The 19,355-nt window shown below is 38.5% G+C and overlaps 1 protein-coding gene across 2 annotated transcripts; it reads right to left on the reverse strand.

The window, feature by feature from the left end:
• Positions 1–7,583: 7,583 nt before the first annotated feature.
• On the reverse strand, positions 7,584–16,311 carry LOC136284193 (uncharacterized). Of its 2 annotated transcripts, none has more exons than XM_066174045.1 (5): positions 15,950–16,311; positions 9,929–10,027; positions 9,220–9,395; positions 8,167–8,265; positions 7,584–7,738 (listed from the first exon to the last, which is right to left on the reverse strand). In XM_066174045.1, exons 1-5 carry the CDS (start codon positions 15,990–15,992, stop codon positions 7,634–7,636), a joined length of 522 nt encoding a protein of 173 aa, XP_066030142.1. In that variant the 5' UTR covers positions 15,993–16,311; the 3' UTR covers positions 7,584–7,633. The 2 variants fall into 2 exon arrangements, with proteins under 2 accessions (XP_066030142.1, XP_066030135.1); XM_066174038.1 differs by lacking the exon at positions 15,950–16,311 and adding an exon at positions 11,922–12,020.
• Between the last annotated feature and the right edge of the window lie 3,044 nt (positions 16,312–19,355).

Genomic DNA, 19,355 nt, shown 5'->3' on the forward strand with positions numbered 1-19,355 from the left:
GATTAAGGATGCGTTCCTTTGGGAGAATCCGAATCAGGATTTCTGATCTATGGCATTTCTTGCGAGCAAATTGATTTTGAGATCATTGATCTATCAAATCCAATCGGGACAAAAATTTATCGGATCACTGATCTGCGCGATCTAAAGACGGATCATTAGATTATTGATCCAACGCATTCCTTTAGGTGAAGGATCCGAAATTAATCATTTTACCCAGTGGTGCTCAACTTCAAACAAGTGGGCACCTCATATATTGAACGGAAAGATTTTTGGCAATCGCTTCACAAATTCTGCGATAAACACGAAATACACTCGATTTTGTAATGTTAAATCGATCGGCTACTGACCGCAGGCATTCAGGGTTCCCAAGTATCCATATCGTAATCAATATCCACTTCTGTATCCATATCGTAATCAATGTCTGCTTCTGTAAGTCAATGGAAGGTCTTCCCCCATTCCTTTGTCCATGAGGCAGACCTGGACAAGTGGCCAACAGGCGTTCCAAACAGCTGACTGTAGGTATTGACATCCGAAAATGATATCAATAATCTGAAACACTGTAGAGTGGTTTAATACGTTCGAAATAATTCTCAATGCGGACATGGCTCTGCCTCTCCCTTATCAAAAGAAACAATAGAAATTCTTCATCTTCACAACTTCTCGCTTCTTCTAGTATTGAATCATCGGAAAGTTCCTCTGTTAACGAAACAAAAGCTGCTCTATCCGCGACGGCCACCTTGTCGTCGTTTTTAAATTTAGCGCGCGATGAACTAAAGCTCCGTTCCTTTGATGCCCGTGATCTGTGCAAACTGGTGTGGGAGAATCTGGATCGGGATTTCTGATCTGTGGCGTTCCGTTTGAGCAAATCCATTTTGATATCAGTGATTTATCAAATCCACTCTGGACAAGGATTTATCGGATCACCGATCGGCGCGATCTAAAGACGGATCATTGGATCACTGATCCAACGCGTTCCAACAGTACAGTAAAACACAACAGCTAGAGTATGTTATAGAATCAAAGTAAGAGCCCTTTCCATGTAATGCGAGCTGCTTACATGAACATTACAGAACAAAAATATTCACTTATCTTGAACAGATTTTTCAAACTCCTTAAGAAATAGCCTAAAGAAAGTCAATTTTTTAATTGTGTATTTCTTTCAATTTCTGCAGTTTCTTATCCTCCTGTCCTTTCCTTCCTTTCAACTCTTTTAGCCACATTTTCTTTTCCTTTCCCGTCTCAGTTCTGTCATTACCACTGCTACTTGCTGAAGGCTTAGATGGAGAGCTAAACTTGGAATAATCTGATTGGATGAAGGTAGGATGAAGCACTGTGATAAACTGCCACACCAGTTTGGTGTTGGAAGGGTAGACCAAAAGAACGGTAATTAGAGGTACTTGCATGTCCTTGAGTAGCATAACCTGGCTTTGAAAAAGCCCTTAGCTGCCTGTAAACAGGGGAACCACTTTGTCCATATAGAGGGATGTTATTAATCCACGGCTCCATTTTACACCTGTATCTTCGAATCCTAGGAAAAAGAGAACAGAAAGAGAAACACAAAGAGATAGAAAAGGAAATTGTGACCACTTACCCACGATGGGCTCTTGCCTCGACAAAAATCACGAACGCGGGAAACGTCACGAAAATTATTTTCATATATGAGGTACCTACCTGTTTGAAATTGAGCACCGCTGGGCAAAATGATTATTTTCAAATACATCGCCGTAAGGAACGCGTTGGATCAGTGATCCGATGAATCCTTGTCCAGAGTGGATTTGATAAATCACTGATCTCAAAATGGATTTGCTCGAAAGGAAAGCCTCAGATCAGAAATCCTGATCCGGATTCTACCAAAGGAACGCACCCTTAAGCTCCATTCCTTGAATGCAACCTGATCTGTGTGATCTTGCGTCACAATTCTCAATCCGGATCCTCCTAAAGGAACGCACCCTAAATCACTTTGAAACGCAAGCCTCTTTACTCACAAGTACATATGCTAAATTAGTTATTCTGTTAATGGTTTAAAGAATATTACAAATCTCAATCGAAAAGGTCCATGAAATTAAGGACTCATATTATGTAAGCCCAGCGTGCGTATCGTTGCGGCTTTCCATACTTCGTGCAGTTGCAAGAAATTAAAGTAACCGCAACCAGAAAGTTGTATGTTGATCGCACAATGTTTTGCTTCCGCCGGGTGCAGTGTATTTGCATGTTAACCAAAATAAAAATCGCTTTCTAACGATGTGATGACACCATCATTTTGGTTTGGTTTGCATTTATTAATCTTGTCTCTATGTATGAATGTTGTTTTATCTATTCGTAGTTTGAGCCGTGGCTGTTTAATATCTGCTTCGAAGGATGAATCAGCCGGTAATGAGTCCGCAGCTCGGATGCAAGGTGAAGTTTTTTCCATCTTCTGTCTTGGAAATTTTAAAGCTCAAAACTGTATATTTTAATTGATGTTAAGGCAAAAAAATTGTGAGAATCGCTTCTTTTACCCTGCGTGTACAATAACGAGATCACGAGAAGCAACCATACTAAGTTGCATAGCGAGTGATGTCTAGTCATCGTCGGTTGTTTGAATCAGATGCGTGTGTCATGCAAATATGTCCCTGGATGAAGTTGCAACATTTTTAAAATTGACTACGTTTCGAGGAATGTAAAATTCTTTACAACCACATAGAGGGACTATACGTGTTGTGGAGGAGGTTCGGGTGATAAGAAGCTAGATGACTAGTAGTATGCAGTCGAAACATCGCGATGCACATCGGAGTCGACTACATCGTTAGACAAACGATTATATTTCAATACAAAAGAAAAGGCGCGTAGTGGCTTCTTTATTTTATTTGGAGTCATACTCGGGTAACCCGTAGAGTCTTTCTTAACATCAACTAATCAATATCTTGTTTACGCGCAGAAATCAGCTTTACTTTTGTGATCTGCCATTCTTAAGTTTAACTCTTCTTAAAGGTCGTTCTGAGTCTCGCAGAACTTCCCACTTGCATTACTTAAGGTTAAAAAACTGGTATATTTACGTTTAAGGAAATCCACACCCAGATACCTAATTCCGTGTGGGAGTTAAGGCTTCCTCACGTTCTACAGCGATTCGGGGGCACTAATTTCCTGAAAGAAATGAAAAATTGCCAAAGCTGAAGTTTGGACACATGTGCTGCGAGTTCTACTCAATGTCCGAACTTTCGGGGTTTGTTTACAACAAAAGTCACGTGACACTACTCGTGAAATCTAAAGCCCAAAAGGTGAATTGCAAAACAAGATGCTGCATAAGCTGGTGTGCTTTATCCCTCACTAAACCCACAAATTGCCTCCTAAAGGTGGTGATAACACTAAGACCCACCAAATCTACCAACCTAGCCTACGCAATTCACCTATGTACTTTACCTACCTATCTTCCTAACCTACAAAATTCACTTACATACTTAACCTACCTACCGACCCTAGTAGACTAACCTACATATGTAGCCTACCATTTAACACACCTACCTAACATACCTACCTATCTGATAAACTTAACCTACTTACCTAACCTGACTCATTGATCTGCCAACCTTATCTACTTACCCGACCTAACTATTTAACCTCCTCAGCTGTTCATCTACTTTAAAAATACCGACCTACCCAAATTACCTAAACTACATGAATAATGTTCTTATATACCTAACCCACCTACCTAACTTACCTATCTTACTTTCCTAACTAATTTACCTGCGTAACCTATACCTGCCTTACCTAATTAAGAACCTATAACCTACCTCACTTACCTAGCCTTTTTACTAGTCTAACCTACTCTCCAAAATTACCAACCTAACCTACCTACCTGAACTTCCTCCCTAACCTGCTTACCTAACTTATTTTTATTTTACGTGTCCACTAACTTAAATTCTTACCTATCTTTCCACTTATCAACTTGTATGTCTATCTACGTATCTATTCATTTGTCCGTCTGGATGTCTAACTATATTTTATCTGCCTATCTGTGCATTTTCTTGTTAAAACATACCACTATCGCTCTCTGTCTGTCTATCTTTCTATTTGTTTTTCTGTCTTCCTATCTATCTATCTATCTATCTCTCTATCTGCCCATCTGTCTATCTATCTACTTATCTATTTGTCTTGCATGCTGTCTATCTGTCTGTCTCTCTGTCTATCTGCTTGTCTTTTTATGTCTGTCTATCTGTCTGTAGATCGACTAAGCTGGTGACTGGTGTATGTCTTCATGCAATTTAGCCACTTTTCTAGATCACAAGGGTTTCATGTAAATAGTAAACTGCCAGAAATAATGATGTTAAGATTTTACTTTTTTTCAGATCAAGAACTTTTTCGCAGAAGGGCAATGTCAGCAGCAGAATATAAAGTCACGATTGCAGGTATCAGGCCATGGTTATTAACCATTTCTCCATCAAGTGTTTAAATAAATTAATCTGGAAAGTAAATCTTCATGCTGATTTCCTATTGGCCTGTTTGTCTGTGTGGACGATAATTAGCCAATAGCGGAAAAAGTTATCGCAATCAATAATCCAACATCAAAGGGCCCAATTCTTTTTAAGGTTCCAGTTTGTTCCTATATGTAATCCTCTGCGCACATTTGACATAAAATGAAACAAACGTCAACTCTTGCAAGGGACAGAAACAATGTTTAAAAGTTTTTTTATAGTAATAGGGAGGTTGCAATTGTAGATTTGGCTACCAACCTGACAAAACTACCTACCTACTTAACCTAAATACCTAACTAATTTACTGGATCTACTGATCTGACCTACCTACCTACCGTACCTATATTACTAACCTACCTAACCGCTATCTGTCTATTTACCTATCTGTCCATCTAATCTATCTGATCTATTTAGCTATCTAATCTAACTGATATAGCGAAGGATCAGTCTAGTCACCATCGGTTTATCTGTCACTATATCGGCTACGCTGATAGCAGTGTACGTGTTCCTCTAATTTAGGCACCCTTTCTAGTGGTATGGGTTTTATGTTAATACAGCTAATCTAGCTAGTCTAGCTAGTCTATCTTGTCTAGCTTTTTAATCCGACCAAAACTATCTAATCTAATCTCTATAATCTGTCTCATCTATCTAATCTCTTTACATGTCCGTCTGTACATCTAATCATATTTTATCTGTCTATTTTCTTGTTAATATAGACCACTTCCGCTTGTCTGTTTTTCTTATCCGTCTTTCTATTTGCTGATGTATTTGTCTTTCTTCCTATCTGTCTATCTGTTTATCTGTCTCTATGTCGGCTACGCTGATGACAGCGGTGTGCGTGTTCCTCTAATTTAGGCATTCTTTCCAGTGGTATGGGTTTTAGGTGAAAAAGACTACGGAGCTTAACGCCGATTTGCCATTGGCCTTTTTTCTGTGTGAACGAGAATAGACCATTTTTTTCTTAATGTTTTCAGATCAACCTCTTTTTCGCAGAAGGGCAATGTCATCGGTAGAGGATAAAGGCAGGATTGCAGGTATCAGGCCGTAATTAATAATAAATTTTTCATTAAGTCTATAACTTTAAGTTAATGTGGGTAATGGAGCTTCATGCTGATTTGCTGTTCGCCTTTTTGTCTGAGTGGACGATAATGACCCATGCAGTAACAGAAAAAGTTATTGCAATCAATAATCTCACATCAAGGAGCCCAATCTTCTAGAAGGTTCCAGTTGGTTACTAGGTTTATTTCGCCATCCTCCTCGAACATTCAACTTTAACAAAAACAACAAGAAGTTTACTTTAGTGTGCAGTAGAAATTAGTCTGATCGTCCGGATGAGTGTATTCCTGAGAAGGACTGTTGTTAGTAGTGGTGACTAACGTTTCGACAACCTGAGTGGAAGTCATCATCAGAGTTAGGTAAATAATTGTTGTCAGTCGAATGTTCTAAGTTCGGTTCGTATAAACTTATTGGTCAGTTTCGCCCTGACGTTATTGGCTGTAAGACCCAAGTGGCGTATGTTGGTCGTGATTGGTCTGTTTCGATCCATTGGTAACGTTAGGTCGTTCTGTTCGGACCGTTTGTAATGTTGATGTCGCGAATTAGTCGTTTGTATGGTGCCAGTAGTAGTTGACACCTGTTGAGGGTTTGTTTTAGGTTAGTAAACCAGCTCTCCAGAGTCAGTCGTTGAAAGTAGTTTGTGCTGTAGGGAAGGCATTGCGCAGAGTCCCAGTCAATAGTGTGGTTCATAAGTCGATGATGTTCAATCGATGATTATTGATATCACCTTTCCTCGTCACTCCCTTGTGTTCAGTTGGTCTAATTATGAGGTTTCTGCCAGTCTCTCTGGTGTGAGAGGCGTGGCAGTCGGAAAAATTGATTTCATAAATCGCTCCCTGTCTGTTCCTCGGTTCGTCCTATTCTTGAACGTTTGTCCGTAACTGACGTTGTGTAGTGATGGGTTTGTGGGCGATGCGGTTATTGAACGGTTTTAGGATGCGCGAGATGTTCTCAGACATGCTCTTTATGTACGGTGTAGTCGCTGTAGTCGTAAGATTTGCGGTGTCGTTTGTTTCGGTAGTTTTAGTGGGTCGGTGAGTGTTTCGTCATGAAGTCTTTGTTATAGTTGTTCTTTGGCAAAACACGGTCAAGTTATTTCTTTTCGTCCGAGAAGCTGCTTGTGATACATACTAGTTGTACTTGTCGCGTCAGAGTCTGATAAGTCTTCAAATCGATCATGTAGGTCAAAAGTGTAAACTAACCTCTGGAATAACTCTATTGACACAATACGTGGAAACTTTTTTGTAACACCCACATCACTTCTGGAGGATTTTTATCAAGGTGGCCATGAAGACATAGTGCTTAAATAGAATTTGTGACGGACCTGTCTTTTTCTGTTGTTACGTAGTAATTTAAACGAGTGCAAACTTATACTTGTTGTTACCAATTAATTTAGGCAGGGTCTGTTCGATTGTTGGAGTGGCAAAAGTTTCGCACAATTATTATCATAGTCCGTAATTCAAGTCAAGGAGAAGTAATTTTTAGTTACTTTTCAGGGGGTGATTAGTGTCATCTTTGCGTCAGTGTGGGCTCTGTATTGTACCAGCTTTTGTGATTTTAATCAGAAAAAAATTATCAAAATAATATATTGCCCCATTTAGTGTTCCCCATAAAGTTTGAATCATCGGAGAACGAGAAACCGAGATGGCATATAAAAATTATATGAATATGCGGATTACGCTCATCACCAGACACTGATCGCTATTCTGCCTGGGAACAATCGCAATTGAAGTGCCAGTGAAATTTTCCTTACGTAAGCTAGGAGTTCGACTGAATTTAGAAACTATGAATTTTGTGTGGCAGCATGTAGTCTATTATAGAACAAGGGGACGCAGAAGTTATAGCCAGAGCATAATCGCCCCTTGCATACACGAAAAACTATCTCTCGAAGGAGGGTTTGTCACAATAACTATAAAAGATACACAAAAGAAAAGGGAGTGCCTTATTCCACTTCATGCGTTCCAGCTGTCAGAGTTTATAGCAATTCAGAATTATTCCCCGATTTCTTGAGATATAGAAATGGAAGACAGGGTAAACTTAACTGGATCTATTAAAGAACAAATCAGTGATCAGCGTGTTAAGTGTTTTATTTCTCCCAATAAGAAGTAGATGATAATTTTCGATCTTCAATCGATAAGAAAAACTAAAAAGACAGCATCCATGTTGGATCTGACTCCAGCTGCCAACACTCCATGCATGATGTCATCATCTCCCAGGTAAAACAATGCCACCTACGATACAATCACCAAGATTAATAGTGCACACTGTTATGCTTTGCCAGTCTTGTTTTTCGTAGATATTTGAAGAGTACTGTTAACAATTATGGAGAAATTTAAAACAGGAGATCAGATGGAGATTATTTTCTAAAGTGGATGACTGAATGGTTACTCATTTCCCATTCAAGACTTATTTATTTCTCAATGGCCATGACAATGATAATGATAATGATAACGATAGATGATGATAATGATAGTGATAATGGTAATGATGATGATGATGATGGCGATCGTGATAGTGATAGTGATAATGACAATGACAATGGTAATGATCATAATGATATTGATAAAGATAATGATATTGGTAATGATAATAATTATAGTACTGATACTAAAAGAAGCATTTTACTTATATGTCCAGTTGTGCTTATGCTATAACTTACTCTTTCATCGTCCTTTGACACAAATGCTTCTTTGTAAGCATCTGTTGCTTGATCTGCGTCATCTCGATTGGTAAGAAGATCACCAATATATAAGCTTGTCTATTGGTGAGATGAGAAGAAAACAGAAAGACATTAAAACTGAACCTGGGCGTTCAGAGACATTAAGACTAAATCCACACCGCAGTATCTAAACCTTTGCGCTTGGAACTCCGTTCGTATATCCTTCTAAATGCTGTCGGTACTGTTCATCATGGTTGTTTGAAACGAAGTTGTTTCAGCAAACTGTTTTCAAAAATTGTACTTTGGTTTTTTTTTTTCTAATTTTTTTTTTATCAACGCCAACGTTTACCACTGCGAGCCTGAAAAAGGTACAGCTGAACATGTATTAGACGGTCACCAAAGGGAATGGTGCGGTGAACACTTGAAACGGGTTCCACAGATTAAGATAATTATAAAAAAAAACGTTAATTTATGCCATTATTGACCACTCAATGAACAAAAACTGGCTCCAAAATACTACTAACTTTGATTTCGGGAGATAAAAACTTGAAAGATTACTCTTAGTTTTATCTGAGTGGTCCCACTTTAAGGATAAAGGGTGTCCACGACCGCGTAATAGAGGTGAAAACTACAGTAAAAAAAAAAAATTTCGGTAATTTGAAAACGCAACGCTTAATACAGGGTGAGCGCTTTTTATGGTGCCGCATAATACAGATTAAACTATAAAAAGCTTATATGATCGTGTTTGCTTAAAAGGCATTCTTTCATATTTGTGAAAATAAGTTACTCGAGATCCAAAATATTTTTTGAGACAATGATTTGATTGTTGGGAAATAAAACGCATAAAAGAGACGAGGCAAGGTCTAATGTTATTTTGAACATAAAATGTTTATAGTTTTAACTCGTTTGTTTTCCTTACTGCTTTCACAATTAATATTTTCAGAACTTTTACTCCAGTTGTAAAAAATTTTAAATTTCTTTCGGAAAATTCACACTCTTTTCCCCTACACACCATTGGCTTATTTCAATAAAACTCTTCAGCAATGTTCCTACCATAAAATCATCAGGATTGGTCATTGCCTTCTCCAGATTACCGAGATCCTGTTCAGATGTGAACGGTCCATCGCTCTTGAATGTCATCTTCCACTCATTGAAGAACCGTTCAATATCCTTATACTTCATAGCTGTCAGAAATTCGCGAAATACTTCCTTGGCTTCGGTTTCCAGCTCTACCAAAAAAAGGAAAAGTCGTTGGCAATCTGTTCATTTTTGCTGGGACTTGATTTTGAATTTTGATGTTGACGCCAACCAACAAAATCCGAATAAAATGGTAATCAAAGTTTGTTACTTTGTTGCACCGACTTGGGGTTATTGGCTTATACTTGCTTCGCAGAAAAAGCAGTCTTAACTAAATGCATCTGAGAACATTCCTTCTTTAGACGTATGTTTTTGTTGATCTGAGCAATTTGTTTTCTCTCGTTTCTGTTTCTTTTCCCCTCAGAAAGTGGAGATGAATCATCAGTTACTTAATTGAGATGTACTCTTAGCCGAGAAATGGTCAATAATTTTATTTTGTGATCTGCAATGTGATCTTGAGGGCCTTTTAGCCTTTCATCGAGACACTCGGGGGGAGGGGGGGAGGGGGGGGCCCCCGCTAAAATTGTTGGTTGGATTTCTCCCCTCTTCTGGCGGTGTTAAGCTGTCAGAACAAGAAGGAAGATAAATCTAATTTTAAAAGAAAAAAAGAAAGTAATTGACCTACCTCCTTTCGAAGAGATTTTTTTGTAGTAAGTTCCTGTGTAGTATCCATCATTAAAGTACGTCTTCAAATTGGTTACGTAATCGGGCTCACAATGACTTTCTGCAAGTAGTTGATGGAAAAGCCTGATTTGTTAGCGGCAAGGCTGTAAATAGTACAACTTGAGTATTTCAAACAAGTACACTGCAAAATGACGCCATCAGTGGTAATAAAATGGTAGTCATAATAATAATGATAACGTCAGTAAAGCGAATGATGGTAACGATGATAACACAACACCTGTTTTGCAAGATCGGCGCACTAACAGCAGAAAGGAGAAGTTTTTTTGGCGAACTTTTTCAGAGAGAAAAATGGGAAAAGCAGCTTTACCGCCATTTTACAGTTTATGATTATTTTTTTGGGATCGACAGTCCATCAGGAACAACAAAGATGAAAAAGCGTAGATTTAATAATGCATAAAAGTTTAAAAATCCCGCGTATACCTCAATAAACAATTTGTTCATAATTATTTGAATTATAGGTTATGTTCTAAAACTATAGTCCCTAAATAAAGGCTTCCCTATGCAAAAACATGTCAGAGATGTTCTGCTTTAATTTTTACTTCCATCACATTGCCGTTTATTACAAGCTTGGTATCTTATGAAACGTCAAAATCTAGCTTCTACAGTGAAATTACCGAAAAGAAGTCTGTGTTGATGGTCAGACGAACTTCGTTGAAGTAACATTCCTTTTACGGGAACAATTTTGCGCTGCTGCTCTCCAGATCATTTTTTGAGACAAAAATTTCAAATTAAAAAAGAAGCCGGAGGTAATTTCTTTCCCTTACAGCGGGAAGCGACAGCTGAGTGATCTCTCTGTGTATAGTGGTCTGCAATCATGAAAGAACGCCATAAGTAAATACATGGCTTTCGTTTTATTTTTCAGGTTGCGTCATCTTTTGGATTTCAATGCTAAACTTTAGCAGTAAATAGCGGGACATAAGCATGAACATATTGTGTGGATATTAAGGCCTATTCTTTCTCTCTCTTTTTCTTCTAATTCGGCAAACGTTTAATCCTATTCCGTTTTTAAATTTCAAGAGCTGACATTTTTCCTTTTTGACACAACGAGTTAAAGAGTGATGGTTAAACACGTCGTGCCCTTCTTTGTACAATGCAAAGGGAACACGCCACGTTTCCTTGTTTAATATTATCGGTGCCAGAACACAGCTCTTGGCAACCTTTAGTGTTTGGACACATTGTGTAGCTGTGAGAAGTGCGTAAATAATGTGTGCTGATTGGATTGTTGGTGTAAGGTCTTTATAAACACTAACATTCAGAGGACATTAAATAATGGAAAATTTTATGGTATAACAATAAAAAAGGTACAAAAAATGCTAGTAAACCTTTAGTCTTTCGACCGCTTCCCTTTTGGGATTTCAAAATACGATATGTATAGTGCATGGTGCATTAATATTGTCTCTTTTAGCCTTTTTTTTTACATCGTGTTCACGCGCAAGCAATTGGCACACAACTTTCGCACCATAAGAAATTTCGGTGTCGGTTCATCACTAACGTTGACAACCTTCGGTTTCAAGACACTCAGTCGATTCAGTAATATGTACTTTCATTTAAGAAAAAAACTCAGCTTTAAAATAAGAATGCAATAAAAAGTGGTCAATGCGTAAGTGAGACACACTTAGTTACAGTAGGAACTTTGTTATCCAAAATAACGTTTAACACAGAATTAACGTCAATGAAGAACATTAAAAAAACGTTTCACAAACGACTACCACTGTAAGGGAATTGGGAGGGTTACTAAGAGAGTCTTTAGGATTTATTGATTGAATGAGTTTGGGGTCAGAATCAGGCGTAAGAGGCAGGAGAATTATTCTTAAAAACGTTATGGTGAGAATGAGAGGAGTACTGAGAAGTACGCAAAATGAGCCGTTTTGTAGTGCATAAAAGAGCAGCTACAAAAATGTCTTATTTTTCAACGGCAGTATATTCAGGCCTACCTTGAACTAAAAATAATGCCACGAGTAAAATCAAAGACGCGGGATTCATGGTAGCGTTTTTCCTTTTCCTGCTCTCCAGAGGATTATTCTACAAGCAGCTCGCGAATCAATGAAATGGCTTTTAGAAATTATTAGCAAGTATAAGCTTTTTGTACGCTTTGTTTAATTTGGTTTTAAATTACACAGCTGACCACCTGTTTGCTCTTAGCTTTTGTTTCAAGCAAGAAAGAAACGACGCGTTTTACATGAGGTCATAACCTGCTATAGAAACGATTTTGAAATGATCTTGCTATTCTTTCACGTCAGAGACTGCACTCGTGTTAAAAATTATGTTCTAGAAAATGAAAACATTTAGAGCTAAGTCTTTGTTTTTCTCAACCTGGCAAAATATGGCCGGTTGCCACAGTGCTGAAATGTAATTTATCTCAATCACTGTCTCTGATCAATTAAAAAAAGCCCTGGTGTGTTCGCAGGATTGAAATCTCTCTGTGTTATCTCCCCTTTTCCTTTTCCTGCCATGGTTCTGGAAAGGAACCATGGTTCTCGTATTGAATTTTTACATCGCTAAAAAGTACATAACTCTCCTTTCATCTGTATCAACAATGCAACATGAATATTTATCATCAAGAATGCGATAGCACTACCTTATACGTTTCTCCATGGTGAGAAGAGACGGCTAACAATAATGTATTTTCAAATAAAAATGAAGGGTAAAGAAATTGATCTTATTGTACAAACTGTGCTGGAAAGGTTTGTTTTGTTTCTTTACACTATTGAGTTAAACTTCAATGAAATATATATTTTTTATTAACTCAATTTCGTTTCAAATGACAAAAGGTTCCAACGGTATTTCATAATCCCTGGCCCTTAGTCGCACGCTTTAAAATGATCGTTGCCTTTTGATGTCAAGCAAATTGAATGGATAATTTGTAAATTGTGTCGAAATTATCCAGGATTGGATTGATTTTCCTTTCCTTTTCTTAGTGATTGCCAAAACTAAAGCCACTAACGACTTATTCATTCTCGTTTTCTGGCGCTTCAGACAGTTTATTAGCTATTTAATTGATACTGACATTGAAAAACTAACATCACGAGTGAGAGCGCCATCAACTAACGCGTCGCTATTTACAAGACTTAAAAAAATAAGAATAATATACCTTTGTTTTTCACTCCTTTCGTTCACGTGTCAGATGGGAACAGACTTTTGAACCACGACTGTTTTTAATAGATTCGAATAAAAATTTTATTAATTTGCTCACACACGCATTTTAAATATTTAATTTTAAATTAAATATTAAATATATTTTAGAAGAAAAATCATATAGACCGCTGAAGTCACTTCTTTGGGTCGCTTTATCATCGTCTTATTTTATTCTACTGAGAGAAAACGATAAAGGTTTTTCATTTGCTGTTATCTCATTTTTTGATTGTAATTAGAAACTTAAAGTTATAGAAAGAAGTATTGCGAATTTTGGGCTTGATGGTTGAAAATAGAGAGATGTTATTTTGTTTTTCACAAGCTTGGGACAAAGTGCAGCGTGCAGCGTGCAGCGTGCAGCGTGCAGCGTGCAGCGTGCAGCGTGCAGCGTGCAGCGTGCAGCGTGCAGCGTGCAGCGTGCAGCGTGCAGCGTGCAGCGTATAACATGCTCCGTCGGAACGCGAAATTCAAAGGCCTAAGGGTTTGAGTCCTCGCTGGAGACTCCGACTTCGCTACCTTTTCCAGCTCGTGACAAAATGCAATCCGATCGTTCTTTTTTTTTTTTCATTTCAGCTTCGTTTCAGTTTCTAGCAACGTTTTTGAAAAACAAAAGAGAACACTGTTAAAGACGTCTGGAAGTTTTCATTGCCACCGAAGCTAAAAACTATACAGTCTTTCCTTAATGATATTCGCTTCATTCTTCAAGCTGTAAAAATACCCTCCCACGTACTATGCCCAACTTCTTTATGAAGTTTCCAAGGGTTTTCGTTTTAAATTAAATGCTTAGGTAGATTTCCACCAAACGAAGCGAAGACTCCACCAATGTCAGCTGTTTTCGCATCAATTTGTAGTTTTAGCGGGGATGTTTGTTTTGTGACGGGTATTTCTTCAAATCAATATGCTAATGATCGAATTTGTTTCGACCTCAGACTTTTAAAGCATTAAAGCGAATTTCTTTAACAACATTTTCGTTTCTCTGACAGTCGAACAAAACGAGTTCAGCGTTTTTGTTCCTTGTAGTCTGAGTAGGTCTCAAAAATTTTTGGGGATCAAGTCTTTGATCTTCAGTCTTCGCTCTTTGGTCTTTAATCTTCAATCTTTGCTTTGCAAGCTAACAAAGCAAAAGACGTCATCATTGCTGTAAGGACACATATGAAAAGTTTCTTTGTCTCTTACCGTTGGCTCCAAACTTACATATGGTGATTTCGAGTCAAAGCTTTTGGCCTGAGCGGGATATTGGACTATTGCCAACAGCGCCATAATTTGCCTAAAGGCCAGGTATGGGCTTAACAGCTTTGATTAAGTAATTAAACAAATTTGTACACAAAAAGGTCGCAGAAAACAACTCAAATGATCAAACTTTACATACGTAGAAGCAGAGAAAATTTAACAACCGAGGAAGAAAAATCCTCATGTTGACGACATGACGGAATCGCCTTCCTTGTAATCTATGGCCAAAACGGCAAAAATCATGGTAAAAGGATCCATTTTGCCCTGGCCTTTAGTTTGCTAAAGATAGTTATTAAAATCGCATGTATTTTGCATTTGCTCCAACAAACCTTTCATGTAGTAGCATATTCATTTCTTTGCGTCCTATGCGCAGTGAAAAGCAGGAGAATAAGAGAAACAGCATAAAATTCTTCATGAGCCATGAGCTTAGTGTTAATTAAAGTTGGGCCGACACCGATACCAAATATGCGATACTGGCGATACCAAGGTCTGCACGGAAATATCGACATTAGCGAAAAGTATCGATGCTTTCGATACTGCACGTGATCTGCCTGCGCTTCGTCCCACGCCGGCGACCACCCACTGAAGCTAGAAAGACTCATTGCTCGAGATTGAGCGCCGATGTGCACCAGTCTAAGTGGCGTGTGAGCGCTACAATGGTGAAATGATCGACAACAGTGAGTCTCGCCATGAGTGCGTCCCTAATCCCGTTTTAATTTTTTACTGTCTTGTTCATGATTCTAAAGAGAGCTGAAAGAAGTATAGTGGTAAAAGCGAACCCAGAAATCTTAATTATATTTATTGGTTGGCGTAGTAAGATAGTTATACTGAGAAACCCATGTTTTTAGACGCAATTTTACCCTAAACTGGTGCACTCGTGAGAAGAGGTTCAAGTAAGTTTTTGCGCCTTAAAAACGCGTAAGCGACAGAGATGCGCAAAGTACATGTATGTTAATACCCTATTTGAACTTTCCATAAACAACTTTGACACTTCTAGTAGCCGCGAACACAATGGATATTTATGAACATATCACAAAGCGAAGCAAAGAATATAGAGCATGCATGATTAAGTTCATGCATGGACAAGAGGGTTAAACCATTCAAAGCCTCTCTCAATGAAATATGTCTACAAGACCAGTTGCAGAACGCCTCGGAACCCAATCTTACACTGTCACGAAACGTTCTAGTCCATTTCTTGACCTTGTTTTCCTTCAAAAAACCCCGTCTTTGGGTAGGAGATTTGATTGCGTGACACGAAGGTATTCTGTTTATCGTGCGTTGGCCCACAGGCAGCAATGGTGCACTGATGATAAACTTTGGTTACTACAAGGAATATTCTATTTGCAGAAACGTTATTTGTATCATTAAGAATAAAAGCAAAATGTCGTTTGCATGAATTTTAATGTTTCGTATTTTTATGATCATAGTCCGGTTAAAAAAAACTCGTATTGAAGTCACGCTCTGTCAACATGTCAACATTATGAATCTCGCAGCGGGGTTTATCTACGTTACATAATTATCATTCCAATTTGACGTTGATAAGTTAAGTAAACTAAGCACCACTCGTTAAATGAACACATTTAAATGATCTTTAGCCTACCGTGAGTTATTTGTTGTGCACCTGCAATCATTTGAGCGGCCATTGAGCGCGAATTTGTAGCTTTTATTCTTCTCTCCGATCTATTAACGTTTCGCTTTCCTATGTGGATCTTGTTGTTGAATCCATGCAATGGAAAATAGCTGTGGTAAGCCAGTTGGTACACTGAATCAGCACTTGTGGCTAAGTCACACGTTCGCCATGTTGCTCGGCTTATTTCATTACCAGTCTCTAGCTAATTAACACAGGATTCCCAAGACCAAAATGTGAATGTCCGAGCTTTAAGTTTGGGGATAGGTTTACTGCCGCTAACTTAATAAGTGGTCAGGTATAACCCTCCAAGAGTTTGCCAACTAGAAATTGGCAAGCTTCGTGGTTGAAGTCTTCTTATATCACGCTATAATCACGTGCATAACGAATCTTTGATTTTGTTTTTAAATGTTTGGGCATTCAGCTGCATGGAATGCTTTCATTACTTGATAAAAGCTTAATAAAGAACGGATTTATCATATTTACCACAAGATTGAGCGGAAATCATAACAGTTATTGAACTTCTTTTAAGTTAGTAGAGCAGATTTATTTGAAAAGAAAATTTCTATTCCCCGGCTTCATATCAATATATTTGCAGAGAGAAGTTGTTTTGTCCCCGTGAAAACCAAAGCAGCCGAGTCAATTCTCGCTTGACTGCCTCTTCAGTCAGCTCTCTGTTATATGAAGCAGTGCGTTTACTTAAAGTATGAGAATGGATGGAGGACTTCTCAAAATAACGATAACACCTCAAGTTTCCCTTTGGATATCTGGAGACCAAAATAACTGACAAGGTTTACAGAGGAAAAACATTACGTCATCACGTCACATTTTCTAAAAATAGGGTTTGAATGTTTGGCAATATTTTGGCGACTGCTTTTATGACCTGGGGTATAAGTGAAAACATTAACAGTCCAAATGTAAAAACGCAGAGTGGGGAAAAAATAATAAATAAAGAAAAATACACCATAGAAATGAAAAGGGCTGCGTGGAATAATGAGTACGTAAGGCCGTTGATGCTAGAGGTGCTAATTATACACGTTTCGAATGTTGCTATATAGAGAACGTACTTGTCACTTGCCGTTATCTTTTGAGTTTAAAGCTACCCATGTCCAAAGTTTCCCAAAGACACCACGCAAGCAGATTTCGGAGTGTGATTTTTTTTGTGACGTACATCCTTCAATCTTATTATCTTAATTTGATGGCCAACAGACACCCGTTTCAGCTCCAGTCAATCGGGTGTATCATTAACATCCGTAGTTGACCTCTTTGACGAGTGATCTTAATTTATGCCATAAGCAAATATTGTTTGAAGGAACGACTGAGCGAAGTGATATCGTGGTGTTTTCACATCTTGGATATATGTTGTGTAAGTTGCGTCCTGTGAAGCCAATATGGAAGGAAATTAACTTGAGCTGAAGACAGGTAAGCACGTCTCGCATTCTTCCCGACGATCAATACTGCTTTCGTTGATAACATCAGACTAAATCTTCAGGCGAATGTTGACGCTCGACTTTTGAATCATAAGCAAATTATAAGAATATATAAGCTTGAGAAAACGTTATTGTGATAATTTCCTCATACATCATTTACACATGTTTGATACTTGGATATCTTAAGATTTTGGACGCTTTCTCTTCTTCCTTGGGATAACGTTTCATGACTTTGCTGAAGACATACATCATAAGCTAATTTATCACGGCAGCGCTTCCGCTGATTACGAAACGATTGGCGTGCGTTTGATGAAGCAAAAACTTTCTGAGAGCGCCATACTGAATTGCATGTAGCACTATGTGTACACAGGGAAATGGTGTTCAGTTTTTACTAAAGAGAGTGCGCGCTATCGGCTGTTAATCGTTTAAATCGATATGGCTTCCTGGTTAAATAATTAATTGACGCCATTTTGGATTCGTTCGCACTTTTTCACTGAGTTTCTTCCTTTAGCGATGGCGGTTAAAGTCGTTGGATAGATTTGTAGACGCTTTTCAAACTAATACCTTGCAGAGATGTACAGTATGAAGGGAAGAAAGGATTTCTTTAAAAGCCTGCCGTGTATCGCGTGTTAAGTTTCTAGAATTTATAGAGATGTTTCGTAGAATTGCAAATTTATTCACGCACAAAGTTCGCGTGACAGATTGAGTGACGTCACTGTTGAAAAAGCTCTCTTTATTTTGAACCAACGGTGCATAACTTATAACTTCATTACTTTCAATGCATTTCGTTGACGGCTTTGGTGTGAAAAGAAAGAGAGTTTTTTTTATTACAGCACCAGGACGTGTTCATCGCTACACCTGATCTATTTCTTATTTATTTTGCTTTCCCCCAATAGTACGCGTGTTAAGAATTAAAATGCCTTTAATGCCTATTATCGGCGTGACAAATTTCTGTGTGGATAGCAAGTCACGCCATTCGAAACTCTAGAAAATACGAACAGCCCTAGCGTGACTTTAAAAGTTTCATAGCCACGACACCGAAAGAACGTCTTCGTCAGAGGTTTATAGAAAAGAGAGAGGAGGCTGGTCAGCTTATTTTTAAAAAGTAAATAAATGATAGATAGATAACTATACCGTTAGCCGAAACGACACCGGAAATAGGGTTGCTTACAGACGTAATTTCTTACAGTTCCGCTATCGCTACTCCCCGCTCGTAGCTGCTGCGACTTTCAGCTAAACACGCTGACAAACTCTTTCCCGACGCCAAGGCAGCTCGCTGACAGGGATAACAAACTCTTGCAATTAGTGCTTTTCATGACTATCAAGCGTAGAAAATGCTTTCAAGATCCTGAAGAATCCTCGAAGACCTCTAATCTACAAGAATATAGCATTTGTTACATCGTGCCTTCAAAAATAACGTATTCATGATAGCGGAGCTCGCAGAGCTTAGCCCCTATAATTATACAAAACAGTAGTAACCCATCAAGCCGAAAACATTTGGATGTACGACCGTACGACCGTTCGACCGTACGACCGTACAAGGTGCTACTTTTAACATGCGTGGTCAACTGTACCGCGGGCACGTACGCACGGCTTTGTCCAGTAGTCCAGTGGTCAGTGCACTGGGCTCCGAGTCGGACGACCCGGGTTCTAGTCCTGGCCGGGACAAGGCGTTGTGCCCTTGAGACGTGCGGGCTAAATCTATATATTATACATGTAATATGATTGCCTTTCTTTGCCAAGACCACTGAAGTGTGGATGGATCAATAACTAGTGTTCAAACGTTCTGACAATAACTTGCTTGGATTCTCTAGAATGTTTTCAATTTACTTCCAAAATTCTTCAGTTCAAGATCTTCAGCATCTCTCAAAAATCTCCTAGAGGATCTTATCGGGATCTTCATTTATATTTTTCTTGTCAAGATCTTCGCGATAAAGATCCTGAAAAAG

Source organism: Pocillopora verrucosa, chromosome 1 (genome assembly GCF_036669915.1).
Source record: "Pocillopora verrucosa isolate sample1 chromosome 1, ASM3666991v2, whole genome shotgun sequence".
Lineage (NCBI taxonomy): Eukaryota > Metazoa > Cnidaria > Anthozoa > Scleractinia > Pocilloporidae > Pocillopora > Pocillopora verrucosa.